At 41.5% G+C, this 26,994-nt stretch overlaps 1 protein-coding gene across 2 annotated transcripts in view; it reads left to right on the forward strand.

Annotated features, from left to right (window-relative positions):
• The window catches only part of LOC139577701 (uncharacterized), a 38,938-nt gene extending 14,214 nt beyond the window's left edge, over positions 1-24,724 (forward strand). For both annotated transcript variants that reach the window (XM_071404878.1, XM_071404879.1), the window contains exons 5-7: positions 4,447-4,558; positions 6,218-6,345; positions 23,419-24,724. In XM_071404878.1, coding sequence (XP_071260979.1) covers positions 4,447-4,558; positions 6,218-6,345; positions 23,419-24,360 — 1,182 coding nt within the window. In that variant the 3' untranslated portion in view covers positions 24,361-24,724. The remainder of the gene's footprint in view (positions 1-4,446; positions 4,559-6,217; positions 6,346-23,418) is intronic.
• The last annotated feature ends 2,270 nt before the right edge of the window (positions 24,725-26,994 follow it).

Genomic DNA, 26,994 nt, shown 5'->3' on the forward strand with positions numbered 1-26,994 from the left:
TTAAAAATAAAACAATAAAATATAAAAATAGGACAAAACACACATCACGACAAGAGAGACAATACAACACTACATGAAGAGAGACCTAAGACAACAACACAGCATGGTAGCAACATGACAACAACATGGTAGCAACACAACATGGTAGCAGCACAAAATGTGGTACAAACATTATTGGACACAGACAACAGCACAAAGGTCAAGAAGGTAGAGACAACAATACATCACGCAAAGCAGCCACAACTGTCAGTAAGAGTGTCAATGATTGAGTCTTTGAATGAAGAGATTGAGATAAAACTGTCCAGTTTGAGTGTTTGTTGCAGCTCGTTCCAGTCGTTAGCTGCAGCGAACTGAGAAGACGAGCGACCCAGGGATGTGTGTGCTTTCGGGACCTAAAGGCTGTATAAAATAGCTAAAATGCTATAATATTGCATTAACTGTAAAGCTATATCAGTCACTAGTGGAAACATTTACAACTGAAATTAAGTTATGTTATCTTTTTTATGTATTTTACCTCCGACGATTTGGTAGTAAGGTTGCTAGCTAGTACTCCTAGCAGCTTATGCTAACTAGTTAGCTGGCTAGCATTTACTGCTAGTGAAGTTGCAAGCACTGATTAGGCTAGTCATTGTCTAAATGACAGGTAGAAACACATCCATAACCATAAAGGGGTAACTAGCCCCCGGGGGGACGGGGGAGAGTTTCCCCCAAAACACTTATCCAACATATTACTACATTAGATAAAAAATTAATTGGATTATTTATTGTAAGGCTTTCCTACTTGTATATTTACAAAAATATATAGATCTAACTTCATTGGAATATATCTACAACTTTTTTCAATTTTAAAAGATTAGATCAACTTACCACAAAATCGTTTTGTTGAAATATCTCCAAAAGTTGTGATGACAAAGAGGAAAATATTTTGTTCAGCAAGAACAGTGACAGCCAGGGAAAGTGTTGGGGAAATAATTAGACGACATCTTGTGGTCTTTATGTGAATTACAGAGGTGGGGGGGGCAGTTACCCCATACTACCCTACTTTTCTTTTCTAAACGAGCATCTTATGAACTGCACACACACCAAAAACCCTGTTGTTTTGACAAGTGGCAATAAATCACTGATATCGATTAAGGGGGAAATCAGGTTGTACACGCTGTTGAAATTAACACAGCTAAAACAAACACTGGAGATATGTGTTACATCCAGTGTCAACCCATCATTCAGGGCAGGTGGGGCTCTGTTTTGAGCCCCACATTTTTAGCAAATAATTTGGTCTATTTTCCCTTCTTAATTTTGTCTACTGTTCTGACTTGGTGGTGCACAGCCTATAAACTGTTTTGGAGAAATGTAATCATCGAATATTGTAAGAGCTTTCATTGTCTGCTTATATGCCCCCTTTATTTATCCTATGGTTTTGACTTGGTGTACACGGAGAACACTGTAAGAACGACCCATGTTCTGAATTCTGTCGTTCATTTCAAAAGTGCTGAACAAATACAGTTGAAGTCGGAAGTTTACATACACTTAGGTTGGAGTCATTAAAACTTGTTTTTCAACCACTCCACAAATTTCTTGTTATTAACAAGCTATAGTTTTGGCAAATCGGTTAGGGCATCTACTTTGTGCATGACACAAGTCATTTTTCCAACAATTGTTTACAGACAGAATATTTCACTTATAATTCACTGTATCACAATTCCAGTGGGTCAGAAGTTTACATACACTAAGTTGACTGTGCCTTTAAACAGCTTGGAAAATTCCAGAAAATGATGGCATGGCTTTAGAAGCTTCTGATAGGCTAATCGACATCATTTGAGTCAATTGGAGGTGTACCTGTGGATGTATTTCAAGGTCTACCTTCAAACTCAGTGCCTCTTTGCCTGACATTATGGGAAAATCAAAAAAGAAATCGGCCAAGACCTCAGAAAAAAAAGTAGTCCTCCACAAGTCTGGTTCATCCTTGGGAGCAATTTCCAAACGCCTGAAGGTACCACGTTCATCTGTACAAACAATAGTACGCAAGTATAAACACCATGGGACCACGCAGCTGCCATACCGCTCAGGAAGGATATGCTTTCTGTCTCCTAGAGATGAACGTACTTTGGTGCGAAAAGTGCAAATCAATCCCAGAACAACAGCAAAGGACCATGTGAAGATGCTGGAGGAAACAGGTACAAAAGTATCTATATCCACAGTAAAACGAGTCCTATATCGACATAACCTAAAAGACCGCTCAGCAAGGAAGAACCCACTGCTCCAAAACCGCCATAAAAAACCCAGACTACGGTTTGCAACTGCACATGGGGACAAAGATCGTACTTTTTGGAGAAATGTCCTCTGGTCTGATGAAACAAAAATAGAACTGTTTGGCCATAATGACCATCGTTATGTTTGGAGGAAAAAGGGGGAGGTTTGCAAGCCGAAGAACACCATCCCAACCGAGAAGCACGGGGGTGGCAGCATCATATTGTGGGGGGTGCTTTGCTGCAGGAGGGACTGGTGCATTTCACAAAATAGATGGCATCATGAGGTAGGAAAATTATGTGGATATATTGAAGCAACATCTCAAGACATCAGTCAGGAAGTTAAAGCTTGGTCGCAAATGGGTCTTCCACGTCATTACTTCCAGATGTTTTAATTGACACAAGAGTTAAATTTGAAAGTCAAACCTTGTGATTTTTATTTTCTTACTTTTAATGCTATTTTATGTTTATTCAGAAAAAAATATACATGTAGTGATGTCTTATGATTGTATTGTAATTTGAAGTGTTATATATAAAATAAAATAAAATAAGGATTTGTTTTTAAATAAATGTACAAGATAGTTAAATGGAAACGCACCCTAGCAGGCAATTGTCACATCTATTTTCTTTGTAAACTTTCTAAATGTCGACAAAATATCACAGGACAAGTTAATGGAAACATAGCTAGGTTGGCTGCTAGTTAAGTGATAGTTTGGCTGTCTAATCCATGTACTGGTGTGTGGCTCGTGACTTTTATAGAGAGACCGCTCTGGTACTTTTCCTGCCATTTCCCGGTAATTTAATTAACTCTGCATTCTAAGTCCTGCGCATCCCAGTGCGTGTGACAGAATCAATTGTACAAAACCAAAGATATTGATCTGTTTCGAGCAATCAGTCTTATGTCATCGTGATGACTAAACTTTTATACTAACATCTGAGGTAAAAAGGACGTGTAATTCCACTACATTTTATGGGATGAAAATGCAAGCTTGTGTAAGGTAGTAACACAAAATGTCCACATTAGGGAAATTAGCACAATATACAGTAATTGAATATGGCAAAATAATTCAAGATGTTAATTTAAAATGATATGATAATATATGTTACTATTTCACACTCATTTAACCATTTAGAGAGTTTGGTACCCCCTGTATTTAACCTCGTTATTGTTATTTTATTGTTTTTTGTTGTTGTTTTTTTACTTTAGTTTATTTATTAAATATTTTCTTAACTCTTATTTTTCTTAACTGCATTGTTGGTTAAGGGTTTGTAAGTAAGCATTTCACGGTATGATCTACACCTGTTGTAGAATTTGAATAAAATTTGATGTTTTTGAAAAATGCTCCTAAATACAATTTAACCAGGTGCTCTAGACTAGAGCCTCCAAAGTGTCTGTGCAGCAGCCTGAAAGTTTGATGTCCCTAGTCGATTTTAGATAGCTACGGTATTATTCCCCTTTTATCTGTGGTATCATAGCTAGCCTGGCTCGCTAGCAATATCAAATAATGTTGTATAAACAAAAGTAGCTACTAGCTAGCTAGTACCAGTTATCTACTTAGCTAATTACTCACCAAAATCAGTTGTTTGACAGTTGACATGCAGCAGAATTGATCGTGTCGAATGTAATCCATTCCTGGCCATATTGTTGAAATGCATTGGAAGTTTGCATCATCTTTATGGAAAACCATTTTCACTCCTCTTTGCTGTGCTTTGGACCCATATGCAGACTTGACAACAAATGTCCACATGGCAGCGGTTGTCTCTGGGCAATTGGGCATCATTGGCAAAAGTGGGCAAGTAAGTAATCCATACCAACCCTCCAGTAAGTCGTGACGAACTCACTAACAAAACTCAGTTTTGGACGAGACTGACTTTATGACCAAAATTATTCTATTTACACTTTGTAGTCAATTTTGACACTAGAATGAATGTCAAATCGATGCCACTTTTAAAAAAAGAGAAGTTGGTTCTAAACTAAGGGGTTGACCTTAAAGTGTAGGACCATGCCTTTAAATTATCAAACCATTTAAGAGTGTCAAGTAATCAAATCAACTAACACATTTGCAAAGTATCAAATCAATTAATATTTTTGTATAGTACTCATAGCAATCCCTCATTGCTCAATCAGAAGATGCTCCATAGCAGGGTGCTCATATCAGATTTCTTGATCCAACATCCTCTCACTCTGTATCTCTTACAGTCAGTAGACATGGAGGATGGGAAGCCTGATCTGCTACTAGTCAAAGAGGAGACAATAGAAGACGGACCAGAGAGCATTGACCTGCTGAGTGGACTAAAGATGGTGGAGCAAGGTAAGGTTGACATATTGTGCATTCAGAAAGTACTCAGACCCCTTAACTTTTTCCACATTTTGTTACGTTCCAGCCTTATATTACCCCATGATGACAAAGCAAAAACACGTTTAGAAGGTTTTGCCAATGTATTAAAAATAAAAAACGAATATCTTACATTTACATAAGTATTCAGACCCTTTACTCAGAACTTTGTTGAAGCACCTTTGGCAGCGATTACAGCCTTGAGTCTTCTTGGGTATGACGCTACAAGCTTGGCACACCTATATTTGGGGAGTTCTCCCATTCTTCTCTGCATATCCTCTCAAGCTCTGTCAGGTTGGATGGGTAGCCTCACTGCACAGCTATTTTCAGGTCTCTATAGAGATGTTAGATTGGGTTCAAGTCCGGGCTCTGGCTGGGCCACTCAAGGACATTCAGAGACTTGTCCTGAAGCCACTCCTGCGTTGTCTTGGCTGTGTGCTTAGGGTTGTTGTCTTGTTGGCAGGTGAACCTTCGCCCCAGTCTGGAGCAGGTTTTCATCAAGGATCTCTCTGTATCTCTCTGATCTCTCTCTCTCACTAGTCTCCCAATCCATGCTGCTGAAAAACATCCCCACAGCATGATGCTGCCACCAACATGCTTCACCGTAGGGATGGTATTTGCCAGGTGATGAGCGGTGCCTGGTTTCCTCCAGACGTGACCCTTGGCATTCAGGCTTTAGAGTTCAATCTTGGTTTCATCAAACCAGATAATCTTGTTTCTCAAGTCTGAGAGTCCTTTAGGTGCCTTTTGGCAAACTCCAAACGGGCTGTCATGTGTATTTTACTGAGAAGTGGCTTCCGTTTGGCCACTCTACCCTAAAGGCCTGATTGGTGGAGTCCTGCAGAGATAGTTTTCCTTCTGGAAGGTTCTCCCATCTCCGCAGAGGAATTCTGCTCTGTCAGAGTGACCATCGGGTTCTTGGTCACCTCCCTGACCAAGGCCCTTCTCCCCTGATTGCTCAGTTTGGCTGGGCAGCCAGCTTTAGGAAGAGTCTTGGTGGCTCCAAACTTATTCCATTTAAGAATGATGGAGGCCATTGTGTCCTTGGGGACCTTCAATGCTGCAGACATTTTTTGGTACCCTTCTTCAGATCTGTTTACTCGACACAATCCTGTCTCGGAGCTCTACGGACAATTCCTTCGACATCATGGATTGGTTTTTGCTCTGACATTCACTGTCAACTGTGGGACCTTATATAGACAGGTTTGTGCCTTTCCAAACCATGTCCAATCAATTGAATTTACCACAGGTGGACACCAATCAAGTTGTAGAAACATCTCAAGGATGATCAATGGAAACAGGATGCACTTGAGCTCAATTTTGAGTCTCATAGCAAAGGGTCTGAATACTTATGTAAATAAGGTATTTCTGTTTTTAATATTTAATACATTTGCAAGAATTTATATAAACCTGTTTTCGCTTTGTCATTATGGGGTATTGTGTGTAGACTGATGAGGGAAAACATTTATTTAATCAATTTTAAAAAATGTCTTCATTTATAAAATGAAATCAATATAACTTATGTTTACACACATTATAATGTATGAAAATTATCCGGTAATACATTTAAAAAATCTTCATATTTAGAGTTCTCTGCCATGTTTGTAAAGTCTATTTTGTAACCTCTTCCTGCAGGTGGTTGGCTGGAGGCTAACAGAGAAGACTGGGCAGCCATCTTGGATTCCCAGAACCAGGCCGGTGCAGCCAGGGACCCGGGGGACAACATCACCGAGCAGGCCAGGACCAGAGGCAACATAGTGGAGGTCAGTGGATGGGACAGCATCCTCAACTATAGACTGGTGTTGATAAAACGTTTACTGGAGACAGGAGATCAAGTGGAGACATAGGACGAGGTGGATATTTGTATAATAAGGCCGTTTATTCACATGTAAAAATATCTTAGTAAATCGTGCAGCACGGCCCCTTCTGTCTGACTCGTATGGAATCGTCGGAAAAGAGAGCGCTCTAAACAGTTCATACAGATTATATAGGCAACAAGCAAAGTAGGTTGATCTTGTAGTCTGGCCTTCCGATTGGTCGATCTGGGTCGTGGGTAGTCCTGTCCGGGCCGGATGTCGACGTTCCATTGGCTCTTCACACAGTTCTTTGTCTTAGTCTCATCCAAAAGCATCCATCCATGTGCGTTTGTTTTCACAGGGGCCTATTCATGGGGGAGGGGATGTGTGTGTGGGTCTATGGTTATTTATAAGGGTACAAAGTGTGGGGGTATAGTGGGGATGGGTGCATGTTGTGCCAAGTATAGCTTGTGTTGAGGAGTGGTTAAAACAAGTTACCAGTATCCATTATAATTTCTTACAAATCCCCCTCTTCACGTCTTATAGACGTGAATAAACTAGTTAAAATTTGTCAGAAGACAAATTTTTGATTCCCCCTCTTCACGTCTCACAAGAGACGTGACATAAAAGTAAAAAAGACAAAGCTATGGGATTAAATTTGTCAGAAGACAAATTTTTGATTCCCCCTCAAGTTTCTTAGTCCTCAAATAGATAGACAGGTCCAGCTTCCCCATCATCAAGCAATGGGAACATTTGGGCCCTTTCCTGATTAGGGTCTATTGCGGTAGTGATAACACGGCTAGCAAGCGTCCGCGCACATGGAATGCAACAGCATCCACAAAGTACAAGGATGCCTGCAAAAACGGAAATAGATACTAGGATAGAGGAAACCAGCGTCTTATATTTACCAAAAGCATCCATCCATGAGTCCCACATAGAAGTGTCCACTCCAGAATGCGGTTTCATCTTACCATTAAGGGTACGAAGTCCCTCCAATGCTACAGTCAGACTCCCATCCGTAGCTGTGTTGTTGGGAATGAAAGTACAACACTGTTCACCAAACATGGCACAGACCCCCCCCCGTACTGCCAATAACATATCAACCGCGATTCTATTTTGAAATGCCATCAGGGATGTAGCTGCCAATTGTCCATGGACCGCCTCAAAGCCTTGTTGAGTCCAAAATCACACATTATTAACCCAAAAACGAGAAAATGTTAAACCCTCAGGTCCATCCCTCTCCCACTGATAACCTTGCCAACCCACTCAGAGCTTTTGAAATGCTCCCATCCGGACTAGTATTGTTAGGAACAAACGTGCAACACTGTTCTCCAATCATTTTACATACACCTCCCTGGTTGGCCAGAATCATGTCCAGTTCTAGTCTATTTTGTCTACTGGTTTGAGAGGTAGCATCCAATCGTTCAGCCATCCCCGTAAGTACTGTGTGGGTGTAGTTAACAAATCATTGTTGATTATAGTAGATATAATTGATCCAGGCATTCTGCTTAGCATCAACAATAGCTGGGCCAAAAATGGGCAATAAATGCCACAGGCCATCATTCCTGTTTGATGTCTGGTATTCGTGGGGGACCCCTATTGGGACCCCAACAGGTTGGTGTGCATGTTATCTGTACCCTCGGACCAAGGAGCGTCACGGTTTTGCCGTCTCCTGGGTTGGTACCGAGTCTCTGTGTCATGTGCAGCTCCCAGAAGTTGGTTAGCTATAACCTCAATAATAGGCAATGGTGGTATCAGACTGGCCAAAACACATGTGCAACGACAATTTCCTTTCAAAATGGGGTCTACCGCCTGGCAGGTCCACACATCCACCATACATCAGCAACACCTCTAGTTAACCTGTCTAGGATGAGAGTGGCGCTAGCGGCACTCCCCCCCCACCCCCACTGAAAAACCAGTGCCGCGAAATTCAAAAACAATATTTTTTTTAAATATTTAACTTTCACACATTAAAGTCCAATACAGCTAATGAAAGACACAGATCTTGTGAATCCAGTCAACATGTCCGATTTTTAAAATGTTTTACAGGGAAGACACAATATGTAAAGATGTACATCTATTACCTAAAAACACATTAGCATAATCCACCATCTTTTATTTGTCCACCAACACCAGTAGCCATCACCAATTCGGCTAAACTAAGATATTTATAGCCCCTAACCAACAAAAAAACTCATTAGATGACAGTCTGATAACATATTTATGGTATGGGATAGGTTTTGTTAGAAAAAAGTGCATATTTCAGGTAGATGGCATAGTTTACAATTGCACCCACCGTCACAAATGGACTAGAATAATTACAATGAGCAACGTGTTTACCTAACTACTAATCATCAAACATTTCGTAAAAATACACAGCATACACGAATCGAAAGACACAGATCCTGTGAATACAGACAATATTTCAGATTTTCTAAGTGTCTTACAGCGAAAACACAATAAATCGTTATATTAGCTTAGCACATAGCAATTAGCAGCCCAGCATTGATTCTAGCCAAAGTGAGCGATAAAAGTCAACATCGCCAAAAGATATTAATTTTTTCACTAACCTTCTCAGAATTCTTCCGATGACACTCCTGTAACATCACATTACAACATGCATATACAGTTTGATCGAAAATGTTTATATTTAGCCACCAAAATCATGGTTAGACAATGTGAAATGTAGACAAGCTGGTAAAGAAAAAGTCCTTGCGCCACTTAGACAGTGATCTACTCTTATACATAAATACTCATAAACGTGACTAAAAAATATAGGGTGGACAGGGATTGATAGACAATTTAATTCTTAATACAATTGCGTTATTACATTTTTTAATTTATCCTTACTTTTCAATACAGTTTGCGCCAAGCGAAGCTACGTCAAAAAACATGGCGTCCTAAGCCACTAAAATGTTTCGACAGAAACACGATTTATCATAATAAAAATGTCCTACCTTGAGCTGTTCTTCCATCAGTATCTTGGGCAAAGGATCCTTTCTTGGGAGAAATCGTCTTTTGGTGGAAAGCTGTCCTCTTGCCATGTGGAAATGTCAACTGCGTTCGGGATGAACTGAAAAGCGTGCCCAACTTTTCACATCGTTGCAAAAATAAATGTCCCAAAATCGCACTAAACGGATATAAATTGCTATAAAACGCTTTAAATTAACTACCTTATGATGTTTTTAACTCCTATAACGAGTGAAAAGATGACCGGAGAAATATAACAGGCTAAACTAACGCTTGGAACAGGAGCGGGTCGGTGTCCAGCACGCGCGTTACGCAGCAAGGAAAGACTTGCTAGCTACAGGGTTTTTTGATTTATAGGGCCTGTGAACGCGCAATCGACCCCATTGGAATCGTCATCACGTAAAGGCATCCAGGGGAAGACGTAAGAAGTGTCCGTATAGTCATAGCAATGACAGTGCCCTTTTAACTGACTTCAGAAGAGTGGCCAACATTTCTCAAATCTGACTCCATGTCAGGGAAATTGCTGTAGAATGGGCTCTGTTCCACTTAGAGACAAAATTTCAACTCCTATAGAAACTATAGACTGTTTTCTATCCAATAATAATAATAATATGCATATTGTACGATCAAGGATTTTGTGGGAAGCCGTTTCAAAAATTAGCCAAGTTAGCATAAATAGTCTAAACAGCGCCCCCATCCCCAACAGGTTAATAGTGGCATTAGTGATGCAGGTAGTAGTAGGGAGCCTCCCATAGTCTATACCCCTACCTGTACCAGTGATACAGCTGTAATATCCCCCATATGCCTTAACTCCCCACGGTACCTTCTGGGGAGGGACTTCTGGGAACACAAGACTCAGAGTTTTACACAGGGTTGAATTTGGCTTAAACTTTCCAATATACACATCCAACCTTCCCCATTACTTAGGGCAAATGGGTGAGCAGCCAGAATAGGTCTGGCATGTCCACATACGACACCGTCCTTTCTATTAAGTGTTTTGTAGGCCAACCACATATTCTCCCTTTCCTCATAACCAGTTTCAGTCCCCAATTGTTCACTATCTGAGATGTCTTTTATATTTATTACCTGTACCGGATTGGAGAGCTTAGGTGGTGGTGTGGGACTTGGTCTTGAAGTGGTGGAGGAGGCCGGCTGAACCCTGGTCCGTTGGAACTGGCAGTACTGTGATGGTAACATCCCCATCGTATCCTAAATCAGACAGCTCAGGACTACCAGCAGTCCTGTAAAAACCCCACCCTCTCTCAGAGAACACATCATCAGCCAGAGATCAAGCAACACTTTCACTTCTATGAACGTACACAGTGTTGAGAGGTCGGGGTCAGGGATTCTTCATTAAGGAGTTGATCCCCGAGCTCTATTAGCAACGGTTCTTCTCCTTAACTCTGTGATCATTCGGCAGTGTCAGTGTGTCTCACCCTCCAAGTGCGATATGCCCCCAGGTCGAGTGAATCACCTTCTCCTTTAATTCACCTGTAACGCATAAAATCCTGGACATACAAGTTTGGCCAACAAACAGTTTCTCATTTGTTCTATCTGATTATATATTTAACTTCTATACCCATTTGTTAGCTAGTAATTTTTAATTTTTAATTCGTTTATTATCCAATAAGCCCCAATCCTATCCTAGACCACAATGTACCCCTCTCCCGTTTGATACCTGGCCCTGGCCAGGTATCAACCTTACCTACTCTTAATATTGACTTAGGTAAGATTAGTAAAATATTAGGTAAGATTAGTAAAATATTCTTATAATGCTTATGTATTTTCCTGCCCTATAGGCTTAAAATATCTCCTGTTCACACTTCAATGTATCATATCTTCCCCCATTTATTATCGATGTCAAATGGGATTTTTTCTGTTGTATTACCAAATCAATAACAGCCCATTCAAAACCGTCATAGCCAATGTTTAAAACCAGAAACCTGACTGCTCTGTGGTTAAAACTACAATTATGGTCAAGAGTTATAAACTCTATTATAATCAATTTACCTCAAAATTAGTATTCCAAATGACCACGATTTCATTATCCTCACTACATTCCCCTGTGGGTGATCAAACCACATGAAAATGCAATGAAGACAGGTCAAGAGGTTACATCACCTCCTTACATTCGTTTTTCATACTATATCTAGACATACTAAAAGAACCCTTTATCTTAAAAAATCCCTTGTCTAAATAGAACTCAGAAAATAATCCTCCTAATATATATATATAAGTGTACTCCTTTAAGATATCTTATCTCTGGGAACACGGAAACCCTTAACCTAAATGTTTACTCCAAAAAACAAAATGATGTCACCAGCATTCAACCAGGCTCCCCGTCGGCTGGGAGACCGTTGAGTGCTGCAATACTGCCATCTTCTGTCCATTCTCTGCACAGCTCTCCACCCGCTCTATTCAACCTAGTTAGACTAGAGTGTCCGTGACATACATCCATGGGGATCCGGTTATAGTTATTCTATTAACCATGTGAAAGTGCCCAGGGACACCCCAAATATCAGTAGGAATATCACAAATAAGGGGCCAGATATCCATAGCCTTGCCCAGGGAGGGAGAAATGTCCCTCTAACTGGGCGAAGTTCCTTTTTCAGGGGAGGCGGAGTTTGATGCCGCATCCCCTGAGTCAGGAATGTCTTCATTTGTAATTGAATTTAAGCTGTTTAAATCAGCTCTGACTTCTGTCAGTGTTCTAGAAGGGATTGGGGCTGGAGTGCAATGTGTAAGGTGATGCCAAGGTGCGCCTGATTTACCTTTGACCTGGACTGAGTGTGAAGTAACCTCCCTCACTTCGTACAGTCCAGTCCACCTGGGTTCTAGCCATTTTCTCTTGTGGACTTTAACCCCACCCAGTCACCAATTTTTACCTTCAGTGGTGCCGGATCTCCCGTCAGCTTCCCCGTTGGACCTTGTGAATCTGTTTGGAGAGAGCTGCAGAAAGTTCTGTCAGTTTTCTCACATATTCAGACATTACAATTTGTTGTACATCAAGGGCGGGCATATGACCTCCCTCCCTTGGTGGACCAAGCATGACTCTACCAGTCATTATCTCATGAGGAGAGAGATGGGTGCCTGCACCTGGCGAGGCTCTCATGGCCATCAATGCCAGGGGCAGGGCTTCAACCCAAATCAACTTAAAACCTGCACATACATTTGATTGGCGCGTTTCACGAGGCTTTTGAGATTGTGGCCTGTACACTAACCCAAACTTGTGCACAATACCCAATCTTTCCTTCACCTGTCTCAGGTGTTGGTTACTGAAATGGGACCCGTTTGTCGGATCGGATTTGCCTTGGAACTCCATACCTTGGTATGAGTTCAGTCTGCAGCCACTTAATGACTGACCTGGCATCCTCACGTGCTGTTGGTATTGCCTCGACCCATTTGGAAAACCTGTCTACCATTACCAAAAGGTAATTTTTGATTTTTTGATTATTATTATTATTATATTTTTTTTTTCTCAGGTGCTGTTAAGGCTGCTGCCACTTAGAGATCTGTTTTCAAGAGTGCAAAAGCCTTTGCTGCTTCAGTAGTCCAGGTCAGTTATGAGTGTAGGTTAGTGGTGGCCAGCTTCAGGGCCATGGGGCATATTCGTCAGACATGCCCTGGAAAGGGGGAGGTGATTGCTGATTTGGGTCTGGGTTTGGAGTGGAAGAAAACAGAATCAGCTCTCTGTCTTCTCTCTTCAAAGGGCCTGGTTGAGACCCACTACCCCGTCCTTGTGGGTAGGTTGGTAGAGACCCACCGTGTCCCTGTAGTGAGGCGGGGTTCGAACCCCCCCCACGTCCCTGTGTGTACGCTCTATCCCTTTCCTCCCTTTCTCGATGATCAGGCCTCTCTTCACACACGAGTTGCCCTTCTTGGATCCCCAAAGTCATGTTACCTTTTAGGTGTCTTTCATGCACCACAAACACCGGTGCCTGTACCACAGCAGGGGTCAAAAAAGGGTTTTGAGGGAGGTGGGTGAATGGATTTTGAAAATAGGGAGGTGGTGTTATTTTCTCTCCCTGTGGCAGTTCTGGGTATAGATGGGTTGGGGCCGATGGGGCTGCTGTGGTGGTAGGTGGGGCGTCATTATTGTTGGACATGCCCTCTTTGGTGTCAGTTGGGGCTCCAGTGACCACCCCCATCATGTCAGGTTTTCTGTAAGGGAGTGCTCTTCTGATTTCTTCAATTGCCCACATGCCTATTTTTAGTTCTGCCTCTGCTTTCTCCCTATGTTTTGTACCTTCCTTTGTGAATAAGTGGTTCTTATTCCTTTCAACTTCACTTTCTATCCCTTCCTTCACTACTTCCTCTAATTCTTTCTCCATAGTGAGGAGTTGCCCTTCTGATGGGGCCGCCCCACTAAGGTAACCTGCCTGCGTCCATTTTAGCCTCACTTCTTCCCACACTTTTTAAACTATTTTATACTGTATTTTCCCCCCTGCTCTGTCTTTCATTCTCTGATCTAAGTATTCATTGAATTTGTGTTTGGGGACGGTGGTCGTGGCCATTTTGTAATTAAGCTATGTCTGGATCTATTCTATTTTTTATTTTTTTTATTTTTTCTTTCCAACACTATTTCAGCTTTATCCTTTTGGAACCATATATTAGTATATTCAAGCGCTCCTAAAATAATTGGAATAAAGTTTTTAGGAACTATTTCCCAAAAGTTATTATTGGTTTTCACTTTTTCGATTAATTAAATACTTTGCCAAAGTATTTCGGCAATATCCTTTTGGAACAATATGTTAGTAAATTCAAGCGTTTCTAGAATAATTATTTAATTAATTCTAGGACTCATTTTTCTCAAAAAATATTATTATTACAATATTCAACTAATTAATTAAATACTTTCCCAAAGTATTTCAAACGTGTCCTTTTGGGACAATATATTAGTATATCCTAGCGCTTCTAGAATAATTATTTAATTAATTCTAGTCCTTAAGGCAAACCCAGCAGCACGAGAGGGAAAAAATCAAGTCAACTTATCAGCAGAAAATAGCTGCTTCACAACAGCCCACACATTATGACTCGGCGGTCACTTTCAACACAGCCTCAATTAGCATATCCCTAATTAGTAGCAATCGGTCTCGTGGAACGTTCAATCACCCACATTGATTTGGAGAGTTTCAGGTTTAATACCTTCTACCATTAATTTCGCTAACACAACTTGAACATACAATATCACATTAGATTCTTCACGGTAACACCTAGCTGATCAATCAATTGCCCGACTATATGAATCTTATTTTATTTATTTTTCTATGGGTCCTCACGGTAACACCTAGTTGATTGCCAATTCAACTATTGCTCGACTATATGGATCTCATCTTTATTTATTTATTTTTTTTATTATTTTTGGGGTCCTCACGGTAACACCTAGTTGATTGCCAATTCAACTATTGCTCGACTATATGGATCTCATCTTTTAATTATGGATTCCTCACGGTAACCCCTAGCTGATCACTTATCAGCTATGGCCCGACTATATGAATCCTTACTTTTAATTATGGATTCCTCACGGTAACCCCTAGCTGGTCAACTGTCAGCTATGGCCCGACTATATGAATCCCCTTTTTATTTTATTTTGTGGAAACCTCACGGTAACCCCTAGGTGGTCAACTCTCACCTATGGCCCGACTATATGAATCCTTTTAAAGCTTATTCCTCACTGTACATCTAGTCGATCAACATATCGCCTAGTGCCGGACTATGTGAACAAGTCTTTGACCTATTATTACTTAGATATCTTTACACAATGCCTTAGATTCTTAACAATTTCACATAAATTAAACCGTAATTCATACTCACTCCAGTACTCCTGATCTCAATTTAGATATTGGCTATAATACAATATACAGATTTAGATTAAACAGGCTTCTGCTTACCTTATAGTTTCGAGCTCTTTGATCAGTTTCCTGGGTGAGTTGAATCGCGATGTCTCCTTCGGACAGGTCACCCCTCCTTCTAGAATCTTTCTCCCACTCGCCTCCTGTCTGATCAACTTTCTATGGACCGAATTCAAAGGTGTCTAGCCATCCTCTGCTTACCAAGTTCTGTTGATAAAACGTTTACTGGAGACAGGAGATCAAGTGGAGACATAGGACGAGGTGGATATTTGTATAATAAGGCCGTTTATTCACATGTAAAAAATATCTTAGTAAATCGTGCAGCACGGCCCCTTCTGTCTGACTCGTATGGAATCGTCGGAAAAGAGAGCGCTCTAAACAGTTCATACAGATTATATAGGCAACAAGCAAAGTAGGTTGATCTTGTAGTCTGGCCTTCCGATTGGTCGATCTGGGTCGTGGGTAGTCCTGTCCGGGCCGGATGTCGACGTTCCATTGGCTCTTCACACAGTTCTTTGTCTTAGTCTCATCCAAAAGCATCCATCCATGTGCGTTTGTTTTCACAGGGGCCTATTCATGGGGGAGGGGATGTGTGTGTGGGTCTATGGTTATTTATAAGGGTACAAAGTGTGGGGGTATAGTGGGGATGGGTGCATGTTGTGCCAAGTATAGCTTGTGTTGAGGAGTGGTTAAAACAAGTTACCAGTATCCATTATAATTTCTTACACTGGGGAACAAAACGGTTAACCACAACCAGAAACAGACAGTCAAACACAAAACAACATCCGATCTAAGTAAGGGATGGGCATTTGTCTGGCACGGAGGGCGAGAGAGAGAAAGTAGCCAAACCTGACTAAGGCTGGTTAGACAAACTTGTTGCTGCCATAGGTTATCTATCATACCATCTGGTAGTGCCTATCTTGACTCCATCAAATCATTTGTAAAAGAGCTAGCTAGCAACAGCAGTCAGTTAAGTTAGCGAAGTAGCAAGGCCAATTAAAGCTATTTTGCTGCGCTCCCCGTACTTGTCTACAACTCTATTCATATGAAACATCAGCCTACCGGTTGGATGATCAGTGTAGCCTACTCCTCATTTAGCCAACTTAATTCTGTAATTTTTATTCCATTTTGCATTGATTAGAAATCTCCCTCTCAATGTAGCGCCGCTTTGATTGATTCTAATAACAAGCTACACCTGTGAAACATGTGTAGGCTACCGGGGCGTCTTTTTTATGGGGCGCACTCATAAAAAAAAAAGTATATACTTTTTTAATTTAATGGTCTATCCTTGTAGACTATGTTGCAATGTCACATAGATCATTGTAAACTCAGCAAAAAACGAAACTGCCCTTTTTCAGGACCCTGTCTTTCAAAGATAATTCGTAAAAAATCCAAATAACTTCACAGATCTTCATTGTAAAGGGTTTAAACACCCATGCTTGTTCAATGAACCATAAACAGTTAATGAACATGCACCTGTGGAACTGTCGTTAAGACACTAACATCTTACAGACGGTAGGCAATTAAGGTCACAGTTATGAAAACTTAGGACACTAAAGAGGCCTTTCTACTGACTCTGAAAAACACCAAAAGAATGATGCCCAGGGTCCCTGCTCATCTGCGTGAACGTGCCTTTAGGCATGCTGCATGGAGGCATGAGGACTGCAGATGTGGCCAGGGCAATAAATTGCAATGTCTGTACTGTGAGATGCCTAAGACCGTGCTACAGGGAGACAGGACAGACAGCTGATCATCCTCGCAGTGAAGACTGCAACACCTGCACAGGATTGGTACTTCCGAACATCACACCTGCGGGACAGGTACAGGATGGCAACAACAACTGCCCACGTTACACCAGTAACGCACAATCCCTCCATCAGTGCTCAGACTGTTCGCAAATAGGCTGAGAGACGCTGGACTGAGGGCTTGTAGGCCTATTGTAAAGCAGGTCCTCACCAGACATCACCAGCAACAGCGTCGCCTATGGGCACAAACCCAATGTCGCTGTACCAGACAGGCCTGGCAAAAAGTGCTCTTCACTGACGAGTCGCGGTTTTGTCTCACCAGGGGTGATGGTCGGATTCGCGTTTATCGTCAAAGGAAGGAGAGTTACACCGAGGCCTGTACTCTGGAGCGGGATCGATTTGGAGGTGGAGGGTCCGTCATGGTCTGGGGCGGTGTGTCACAGAGTCATCGGACTGAGCTTGTTGTCATTGCAGGCAATCTCAACACTGCGCGTTACAGGGAAGACATCCTCCTCCCTCATGTGGTACCCTTCCTGCAGGCTCATCCTGACATGACCCTCCAGCATGACAATGCCACCAGCCATACTGTTTGTTTTGTACGTGATTTCCTGCAAGACAGGAATGTCAGTGTTCTGCCATGGCCAGCGAAGAGCCCGGATCTCAATCCCATTGAGCACGCCTGGGACCTGTTGGATCGGAGGGTGAGGGCTAGGGCCATTCCCTCCAGAAATGTCCAGGAACTTGCAGGTGCCTTGGTAGAAGAGTGGGGTAACATCTCACAGCAAGAACTGGTAAATCTGGTGTAGTCCATGAGGAGGAGATGCACTGCAGTACTTAATGCAGCTGGTGGCTTACTTTTGATTTTGTCCCCCCCTTTGTTCAGGGACACATTATTCCATTTCTGTTAGTCACATGTCTGTGGAACTTGTTCAGTTTATGTCTCAGTTGTTGAATCTTGTTATGTTCATACAAATATTTCACATGTTAAGTTTGCTGAAAATAAACGCAGTTGAGGAGGACGTTTCTTTTCAATTTGATAAGAGATGAAAATGTCATGATTTTTACATTATGTGTTGATGTAAAAATCGAAATATACCGATTTTAAGGTTGTGTCATTATATTTGGGATGGGGTCAAAAGAAATTATTGCAAAAAAATTCCTTCAGCCTGCTGTCAGAAAGATGTATCAACTGGAATATGGACCCTGCGACAACACAGACACTCCCTGGCCTTCATCCTCCTCACACTCTCCCTATGTAAACCAGACCTCAGACAATGCCAGTTCTTCAACACTAAATGGCTACACAAGCCCATTGACACGTGACAGTAGTAGAGACAGAATCAGTAAAGGTGGCAGCGCCAAAGAGAAGCGCTTCATGTGTTCGTTCTGTGGGAAAGATTTCAGTTTCCCCAAACAGGTGGAGATCCACCAGAGCAGGTATTCCCAAACTGGGGTACGCGCAATGCCGCCAGGAGTACGCCAAATAAAAATGTGATTCACGTTTTAAAAAATAATAATAATAAAAATTCTTCACATTTTCAAACAACATTTATATTTTCCAACGGGGCTATACATTTTGGTCAGGTTTTTTTCTCGCCTGAGTAGCCTCGGTAGCCTAGTCAGGTAGCCTAGTCAAATAATTAACATCCAATCACATTAACCGTTACTCTCTCGCGGGAATTCCACTAACGGTCCGTATGTAGCCAAACGTAGCTGCTGCTCATTCCGTTTGCTCGAAAATTGATAAATGGTTCAAAAAAGTAAAGCCCGCATCCATAGAGACACATACCAGCTCTACTGGTAGTACTGCTACTACCAGCTGTACTACACCTGCACTTGTCAACGACACAAGTTGTTCTGCTTCCACGAGCACATCCAATGCTAGCATCAGTAATTCTACATTTGTTGTTAGTCCACCTAGCATGGACACTGATAGTTGTGAATATGATGCAGCCGAAGAGCTACTGCTCCCTTACCTGGGAAAGCACCGAACAACAGACAGGGACATTGGATCATCGAAGAGGTGCAAATATGATGAGAACTACATTGATTTGGGGTTCACTTATATTGAGAGTATAGCCTTTCCTCAGCCACGGTGTGTTATATGTGCAAAAGTACTATCTCACCACTCGATGAAACCTTCATTCTTGTGCTGATTTTTAGAAACAAAACATGCCAATTTGAAAAATAAGCCACAGGAGTTTTTGGAGCGAGAATTAAGATGACTTTCGAGTAGTAAGACATGTATAAAAGCAACAGATACCATTAATAAGAAGGGGCTAGAAGAGTCTTAAATGGTGAGCTACCGAGTGGCTAGAACAGGCAAGCCCCATACTATTGTGGAGGACTTAATTCTTCCTGCTGCCACGGGTATGGCTGGAACAATGCTGGGGGAAAAGGCCAAACAAACTATACAGACAATGCCTTCATCAAACAACACTGTTTCACGACGAATCAGTGACATGGCAGGAGATGTTTTGAAACAATTACTGCTTCGCGTTACAAGCTAGTGAATTCTATGCGTTTCAGCTGGAGGAATCAACAGACGTGGCGGGCCTGGCACAGCTCCTGGTATATGTCCGTTACGTTTATGGGGGGTCAATTAAGGCAGACATCCTCTACTGGAAACCAGGACAACAGGGGAGGATATGTTTAAAGTACTGGACAGCTTTGTGACATCAAATGGACTTTGGTGGTCAAGATGTGTTGGTATCTGTACTGCTGCCACAAAAGCCATGACAGGGAGACATAGTGGAGTGGTAACACTCGTGCAAGCAGTTGCTCCCGACGCCACTTAGGTACACTGCAGAATCCACCGAGAGGCTCTTGCTGCCAAGGGAATGCCTGACAGCTTGAAAGGCGTTTTGTACACTACAGTGAAATGGTTAACTTAGTTAAAGCAAGGCCCTGAACTCTCGTGTATTTTCTGCACTATGCAATGATATGGGCAGCGACCATGTAACGCTTTTACAGCATACAGAAGTGCGCTGGTTATCAAGGGGCAAAGTATTGACACGTTTATTTTAATTGAGAGACAAGCTTAAAGTTTTCTTACTGACCATAATTTCACTAGTCTGACCGCTTGCATGATAATGAGTTTCTCACACGACTGGCCTATCTGGGTGATGTTTTTTCTCGCTTGAATGATCTGAATCTAGGATTACAGGGACTCTCCGCAACTAAATTCAATGTGCGTGACAAAATTGAGGTTATGATTAAGAAGTTGGAGTTCTTCTCTGTCTGCAAGGACCTTCCTCCATGCCCTGCCTCCAGTCCACTTACCGATATCTGAACAAGAGAGCCTCATCGAAATTGCAACAAGCGGTTCTATGAAAATGTAATTTAATCAGAAGCCACTGACAGATTTCTGGATTGGGCTGCGCTCAGAGTATCATGCCTTGGCAAATCGCGCTGTTAAGACACTGATGCCCTTTGCAACCACGTACCTATGTGAGAGTGGATTCTCGGCCCTCACTAGCATGAAAACTAAATACAGGCACAGACTGTGTGTGGAAAATGATTTACGACTGAGAGTCTCTCTAATACAACCCAACATTGCAGAGTTATGTGCATCCTTTCAAGCACACCCTTCTCATTTACCTGTGGTGAGTTATTCACAATTTTTGATGAACAAATAAAGTTTTATATTTAAGATGGCTAAATAAAGAGCAAAATTATTGATTATTATTATATTATTATTTGTGCCCTGGTCATATAAGAGCTCTTTGTCACTTCCCACGAGCTGAGGTTGTGACAAACTCACACTCATTCTTATGTTTAATAAGTGTATTGTATATTGTGTGTGTGGCAGGCTTACAATGGCAAAAAAACAATATTTGAGAATGCGCTGACCCTTGTGCTCGAGGGGGCACGCAGCTGGAGGTTGAATGTTTGAAGGGGTACGGGACTATAAAAAAGTTTGGGAACCACTGCACCAGAAGATGCACATGGAAGACAAATTGTTCGGCTATCATATGTGCTGGGACAGTTTATCTGACTTGTCCAATTTGAAGATGCACCAGAGGGTCCACATGGCAGAAATCTTACAGCTGCCCTCAGTGTGAGAAGAGGTTCTCCCACCAGCACCAACTGAAGATGCACCTGAAGATCCACACGGGAGAGAGGCCGTTTTCCTGTATGCACTGCGGGAATAAGTTCTCAGAGAGGAGCTACCTCAGGATACACTAACAGAAAATGTACACGACCCATGTATAGAGTATAGTGACATGTAATGTAGTACTAGTTAGTTTGTAGTTCATTCTGTTAGTTTTGGATATATAGAGCCCCACAGTGGAGGTGTCATAATACACATAGAACCTAGTGGTCAAACAGGGAAATGGTTACAATCTTTTTTCACCATTCATTTTTCCCATAGGGGATTTTAGAAACACTTAAGATAAGGTCTGTGTTTCGTGTAGGCTTACTCTGGCGTGACATTTTGATAACCATGTGTCATGACTTGCCCTGTTAGGTGAGGATCATAGGCGCCAGATCCTCTCCCCCACCAGTTTTATGACGGGTTGAAAATACTGTGTAGAAACTCTGCTGTTGTTGGGTTTGGCAGGATTGAGGAGAAAGAAACCTCTTTGTTACAAGGAGATTCCTCCTGCCAAAACAGTAACATCAAAAAGTTGAATAATGAAACAATATTTCTGTAATCCAAAACAGTTGGAATGGTCTGTGGGTACTTAAAGAACAATCCTGTCAAATTCATTACTAATTGGTGACGTAACTAAGGACAGTAGAACAACATAACTGTATCTCGGAATGTGCATATTTCCCAGTGATCAGATTCACATCCAAATGTTGGGGAACTGATATAATTAAATATGAAACTTTGTGAGAAGATGTAATGTGATGTCAGCCTTCTAAATGAGATAATTGTTTTTCATATGAAGTATTAACCAAGTCAGTGGCCATGCCCACGTGAGCACAGACATTACGACAAAAGGAGGGAATGCCCCTTTTTCCCCAAGTGCTTAAATAGGACTTGTGACAAATGTACATTAGTCAAGAAAATGTTAGGACGGGAGTCCCCACGTTGAAATTGCTACCACTCTACAGACCAGTTACGTGCAGTTCCAGCTGAATACGTTACAAATGGTTAATAAATCTACAAAACTAAAGACTACACATTCACCGTCTGCAGCTGTATATGTAAAGTAGTTTAGGAAACTCGACCGAAGACGAGAGAACATTTCCCTATCGAACGACCATTGGTACATCTGACCTATCCATTATGACAGACACTTCCAGAACAAAAGGAACAAGCTACGACTACAAAGGACATGGTGACCTCTGGTGGACAACCAGAGACTTACACAACCAGAGACTTTGTCGACTGACTTTCCAGAAAATGGACCGGAGATTTCAACAGAGACAACAAAGACATAAAATCGTAAATATATACATTGCAATTCTTTTCGAATAAGCGGCCGTCCATGTGCAAAGTATTAGCATTTCCTTGAGCATAGTTATCAGCTGTATGTACGATAGTGAAGTCCTTTGTGTTTTCTCCCGTTCTTTCCTACATGCCCCTCCCTTTTCATTTTGTGTAACAAGCCATCATATCGGTTTAGTCCACTAGAGACCTTTCATTGCATTATGTAGTAATCAATGTGTAAGCTATTCTGTTTCTGTTTATGTAATTCTGTGTGATTATTTATTTAGTTAGTAAATAAATAATTAAGCCAATTTGTATATCGCTGATTCATCATTTATGCTAGGGTTTGCACAGATATCCAAGGATTTTGTGACATTCAGAATGAGACTGATAGAAGGCAACAATTAATAATGACTGAAATGTAAGAGATATTTATATCTTTCAGAGTTCATTCGGAAACCGGTAACTCGTTAAATAAACTTTTTCCGTGGCGCCCCAAGATTGCAAATGAGTTAATTGTTACAGGATTAATTTAATCATCGTAATAATTAAACATAGTTAATCGATTTGATAAAACAATCAGACACGACACATGTACATTATCTATGTATTATGGAACTGGATGAGGTGAACTGAGGAAAACATGGTGTAATGTGATGGTGTCTGAAAAATTGCTTCATTGATGAAAAGTGACAACCTTTGATGCTGATGTTTTATAATGAGGAAATGATAGTAACTTAATTCATGTTTACTTTACATAAAGTAGTCAAGCTGTGTGTAATGTAATGTTGAATATTTTCCAAAGTATTCTAAAATTAATTTTATCAAAGTGAGGGTATCAGATTTACAGAGAATATAGTTCTTATAGTTGAATATAGTTCAAGAATGAATAGATATCCATTCTTGAATCAACAGATTTGGATTTAAAAAAATAAACACCAATGGCTCCATATTGTTAGGTACATTAATCACAGTGTTAGAGAAGGGCTTGACTGTGTTAACATTTTATAATATCATGTCATGTTTGTGTGTACAGCAAAGAGTTTCTTATATAAACCGTCATGCTTTTCTGTTCAATGTGTGTTTACAGTCTGCAGTCCATGAGGACCTGCTGATATCCGGTGTTACTGGCAGGCGAGACTGGACCTCTGAGGTGGCTGGTCACAAACCTTGGTTCCGGATCAGGACCCTGGATCAGGAGCCGTCGCTTTTCCTTTCCGAGTCAGAAACAGAACCAAACCGTGAGAGGCAGAGACTCCACCACCACACAGAACACAACCAGTGGACAGGTGGACTAAACAACCTCAGTCCTACTGGTCATCAGATAAACAGAGGCTCCAGTCAGGGATCCAGTCTGCAGCCCAGACCCTTCTCTTCACAGTCTCAGTGCAGTGATGAAGCAGCGCCTGGGGCTGATAGAGATAGGCCCTCCTGTTCCTATGATACAAACACCACAGTATCCACGATGAACAATTCAGGTCACCCTGGGCTTCAGCCTTCACAGAGAGTAGTGGGAGACACGCCCAGTGGGAGTCTAACAGGAAGTCTGTCTTCTCCTTCAGGATCTTGTCTAATGCCTGGTGACTGGGTTCATAGAAGGCCTGGACCAGGGTCTATCCTTCCTCAGTTACCTCATGGTTACTCCACCAATACAGACAGGGTCAGGATGGGCGTTCACCACAAGAGATACCTAGCCTATAACACAACACACAATCCCAATAACACCCAAACAATGGCTAGAGGTCAAGGATGGAGCTCAAAGACTAACCACCTGAGGGTGGTGGCTCCTGCTTCTGCCTCGTCTGGTGTCATTGGGTCACAACGTGGGAGGCCGAGTAATAGGACGGACGCTGAGAAGCCGTACGCCTGCCCCACATGTGGGAAGCGCTTCGCTAGGGCAGACTATTTGAGGGAGCACCAGGCCGTTCACACCAAGGAGAGGCCCTTCAAGTGCAAACTATGTTACAAGAGCTTCTCCTTCCTGACTAACCTTACCAGACATAGGAGTGTCCACAACCGGGAGAAATTGTAACAGTGTGGCTCGAGATGTACGCAGGGGATATCTGGGAACTATTCTTAAGTTGACATATAGTTGTGAAGTGTTTTGGGGAAGAGGGTAATTAACCACATACCCTTCATTAACCCTTTGTTAACTTGTCATTTGAAACAGGCTTGGATATACCTGTTTTTAGACAGACAGTAAACCTAGGCTAAAACAAGGACAGTTTAATATTTACCTTACTGGAGGTGATGTAGATGGAATAAAATAATTACATTATTTTCTACTCTATTCTTAATATCACACTGTTCTTTCTAAACAAGTCTGTTCTCAGCTTGAAAGATACTGATCATGGGAGATTTGATGTGTAATGTAATAAACAGTACCGTAATTCAAAGAGCAGCGTGCATACCTTTTTCATTTAAGCACACCCTTTCAGCTATGATGCCAACCAATAAGATAATTTCTCTTTATTGTACAACAATTTCCACGTGTGTTTTTATTGTTGTTATTTAGACAGTGAAATCCTGGCACTCAAAATATGACAAATTTAACTGAGCAGCATCACATACTTACTGCAGTAGTCTTTAATTTGCGTTGGAGACAGGACTTGGTTGATAGATGTTATCTGGATAACGCTAGCTAGCTGCTAACATGACTAACTGTATGGTTTTTCACACTCAAATAGCCTCCGTTATGGAGGTGCTAGCGAATGCAGCTGTGGCAGAGATCTTTAAAGTCGTAGACAACTATGCTGTGTTTCATTTGGAAATAACTCAAAGCCAAAAAGAAAACGGGGCATTGCGAAGGAAACTACAGCTACTGGAAACTGAAGGTAGCACGGGAGCGAGCAACGTGAGAGCGTAGTGTAAAGATCCTCAACAGATACAGAGGCATGTCAAGAGGTACAAATTGCAGAAGGCAGAGGCTGCGCGGCCTGTCGCCATGCATATATAGCTCAGTGCCTGTCGCCTCGTTCACCTTTTGACGTGATCAGATTTATTATCGAGAATTGAGTCTTGGTCAGTTTGTGGATAGTATGCAATAATTCCCCTGATTACTTTGGTATTTTGTATTTCATTAGGATCCCCATTAGATGTTGCAAAAGCAGCAGCAACTCTTCCTGGGGTCCACACAAAACATAATACAGAATGACATAATGACATAATATAGAATATCAATAGACAAGAACAGCTCAACGACAGAACTACATAAAAAGATATTTAAGGCACACGTTGCCTACATATCAATACATACACACAAACTATCTAGGTCAAATAGGGGAGAGGTGTTGTGCCGTGAGGTGTTGCGTTATCAGTTTTTGAAACCAGGTTTGCTGTTTATTTGAGCAGCATGAGATGGAAGGAAGTTCCATGCAATAAGGGCTCTATATAATACTGTACGCTTTCTTGAATTTGTTCTGGATTTAGGGACTGTGAAAAGACCCCTGGTTGCATGTCTGATGGGATAAGAGTGTGTCAGAGCTGTGTGTAAATTGACTATGCAAACAATTTGGGATTTTCAACACAATGTTTCTTATAAAAAGAAGTGATGTAGTCAGTCTCTCCTCAACTCTTAACCAAGAGAGACTGGCCTGCATAGTATTAATATCAGCCCTCTGATTACAATGAAGAGCAGAACGTGCCGCTCTGTTTTGGGTCAGCTGCAGCTTAACTAGGTATTTCCTTGCAGCACTGGACACATGACTGGACAATAATCAAGATTAGACAAAACTAGAGGCTGCAGAACTTGCTTTTTGGAGTGTGGTGTCAAAAAAGCAGAGCATCTCTTTATTACAGCCAGACCTCTCCCCATCTTTATAACCATTGAATCTATGTTTTGACCATGACAGTTGACAATCTAAGGTAACGCCAAGTAATTTTGTCTCCACAACTTGTTCAACAACCACACCATTCATTACCAGATTCAGCTGAGGTCTAGAATTTAAGGAATGATTTGTACCAAATACAATGCTCTTAGTTTTAGAGATGTTCAGGACCAGTTTATTACTGGCCACCCATTCCAAAACAGACTGCAACTCTTTGTTAAGGGTTTCAGTGACTTAATTAGCTGTGGTTGCTGATGCATATATGGTTGAATCATCAGCATACATGGACACACATGCTGTGTTTAATGCCAGTGGCAGGTCATTGGTAAAAATAGAAAATAGTAGAGGGCCTAGAGAGCTGCCCTGCTGTACACCACACTTTACATGTTTGACATTAGAGAACCTACCATTAAATAAAACTTTTTGAGTTCTATTAGATAGATAGCACTGAATCCATGATATGGCAGAGGTTGAAAGCCATAACACATACGTTTTTTCAACAACAGGTTATGGTCAATAATATCAAATAATATCTCAAATCTAACAGTACAGCTCCCACAATCATCTTATTATCAATTTCTTTCAACCAATCATCAGTCATTTGTGTCAGTGCAGTATATGAGTGCCCTTCTCTATAAGCATGCTGAAAGTCTGTTAATTTGTTTACAGAGAAATAGCATTATATTTGGTCAAACACATTTTTCCCCAACAGTTTGCTAAGAGCTGGCAGCAAGCTTATATGTCTGCTGTTAGAACCAGTAAAGGCCAATTTACCACTCTTGGCTAGTGGAATTACTTGGGCTTCCCTCCAGGCCTCAGGACAAAGACTTTCCTCTAGG

Source organism: Salvelinus alpinus, chromosome 6 (genome assembly GCF_045679555.1).
Source record: "Salvelinus alpinus chromosome 6, SLU_Salpinus.1, whole genome shotgun sequence".
In the NCBI taxonomy this organism is placed as follows: Eukaryota; Metazoa; Chordata; class Actinopteri; order Salmoniformes; family Salmonidae; genus Salvelinus; species Salvelinus alpinus.